This window comes from Emericellopsis cladophorae (assembly GCF_022114955.1).
Source record: "Emericellopsis cladophorae strain MUM 19.33 chromosome Unknown NODE_245_length_1404_cov_153_162773, whole genome shotgun sequence".
NCBI classification, from domain to species: Eukaryota; Fungi; Ascomycota; class Sordariomycetes; order Hypocreales; family Bionectriaceae; genus Emericellopsis; species Emericellopsis cladophorae.
This window is the reverse complement of record NW_026251170.1, coordinates 1-1,404: the sequence shown is the minus strand read 5'-3', so window position 1 is coordinate 1,404 and position 1,404 is coordinate 1. Positions and strand designations below refer to the sequence as shown.

The window sequence follows — 1,404 nt, the reverse complement described above, 5'->3', positions numbered from 1 at the left end:
GTCACGGCGGGTCGGAACGCCGACGAGCCCTACAGCAACATGATTGTTGGTTTTGGGCGGGCTGCCAAGAATGAAAACGAGGACCTGCGTGTGCTGTTTCTGGATTTCCCAGACGTGAGCCGCGGCGATGCGCGGACAATCGCAGAGAACGTCCTCGTCCACCATGACGGTAGCCTCTAAGAAGAGGGGGATGACTTGCGCTTGACGACGGCGAGGACGTGTTCCGGGCTCAAGCCCGCAGCTGTTCTGGGAGGGGCGTCTCTCTGCTGTGCTCCGACCGCTCTGCACCCGAGACATGCTGCACAGCGCGGAGCCCGAGGTCGTTGTCGACGCGGCGGGCCGTCAGCTCGTCCCAAGGCTTCGCCAGATGCCTGAGCCTAATGCTCGCTATAATTCGGTCGAGCGGCCGACCATCCAAGAGGTAGACGCGAACCAGACAGCTCTTGAACTCCACAGGGAGGAGAGCGGCAGCTACGTCCTCGTGCCGCCGAGACTTGAGCTCGAGACACATATCAAGGGAGGTAGTGGCCTGATCGAGCTGAGGACCACGCACACCACCCTGGCTGCCACCAAGACCGTCATAGGACATCAGTTCGCTGCTCTGGGCGTCGACTCGGACCAGCATGTGTACCTGACTTTCACATCGACCCTCAGGTCGGCGATGCAGGTGCCGCGCGCGCTGGCCGTCCGATGCGACGACGTGAGCCTGCCTCCGGCGGCCCTGTTGGCCTTGGTCATGGCCGTGTCCGCCGCCCAGTGTATAGTCGGGCCGTTGCCAAGGGGCCAACGCTTCGCTGTCCACAGCCCGTCCGAGTATGCTGCCGCCGTGCTCAGCGCGTATGCCTCGATCAAGGGTGCGAAGGTGACCTTCACCACAGACCTCGGGTCACCGTCGCAAGCGGCACCCGCATCAGCGACCTCCTGGATCCCCCTCGCCCCCTTCCTCGCCCCGTCCGACGTGCTCGACGTCCTCCCGCGCGCGCTGTCCTGCTTCGTCGACCTCAGCGTCGAGCATTCTCCCAATGCCTCGACCATACTGTCAGCACTTCCTCTGGCCACTCGCGTCGAGACCACGGACAGGTTGTTCATGAGCCCTTGTGCAGGCAGCTCCTCGGTCAGCGGCGCACTGTCGGCGGAGGATTTGGCCGCCCTGGTGCAGGACCTACGCCAGGTTGCTGCAATGATCAAAAGTCAGCCAGCCGAGACTGTGACCTTGGAGGACGTAGTGCGTGGCACGTCACCCAAAGACCCATTCACCGTCGTGGACTGGAGGGCTTTTTTGCCTGCCTCTCTTCCAATGCGCGTCACCCGGTTGGATCCGAGGTCGCTTCTCAAGCAGGACAAGACCTACTGGCTGTGCGGCATGTCCGGCGGGCTGGGACTCAGTTTGTGCGACTGGCTCAT

At 63.1% G+C, this 1,404-nt stretch overlaps 1 protein-coding gene across 1 annotated transcript; it reads left to right on the top strand.

Annotated features, from left to right (window-relative positions):
* Positions 1–39: 39 nt before the first annotated feature.
* J7T54_001382 (putative polyketide synthase) lies at positions 40–1,404 on the top strand (the record flags this gene model as incomplete). Its single annotated transcript, XM_051510747.1, has 2 exons — positions 40–114; positions 242–1,404. Coding segments are annotated over 2 exons (1,238 nt in total), but the record flags the coding sequence as incomplete, so codon positions are not given.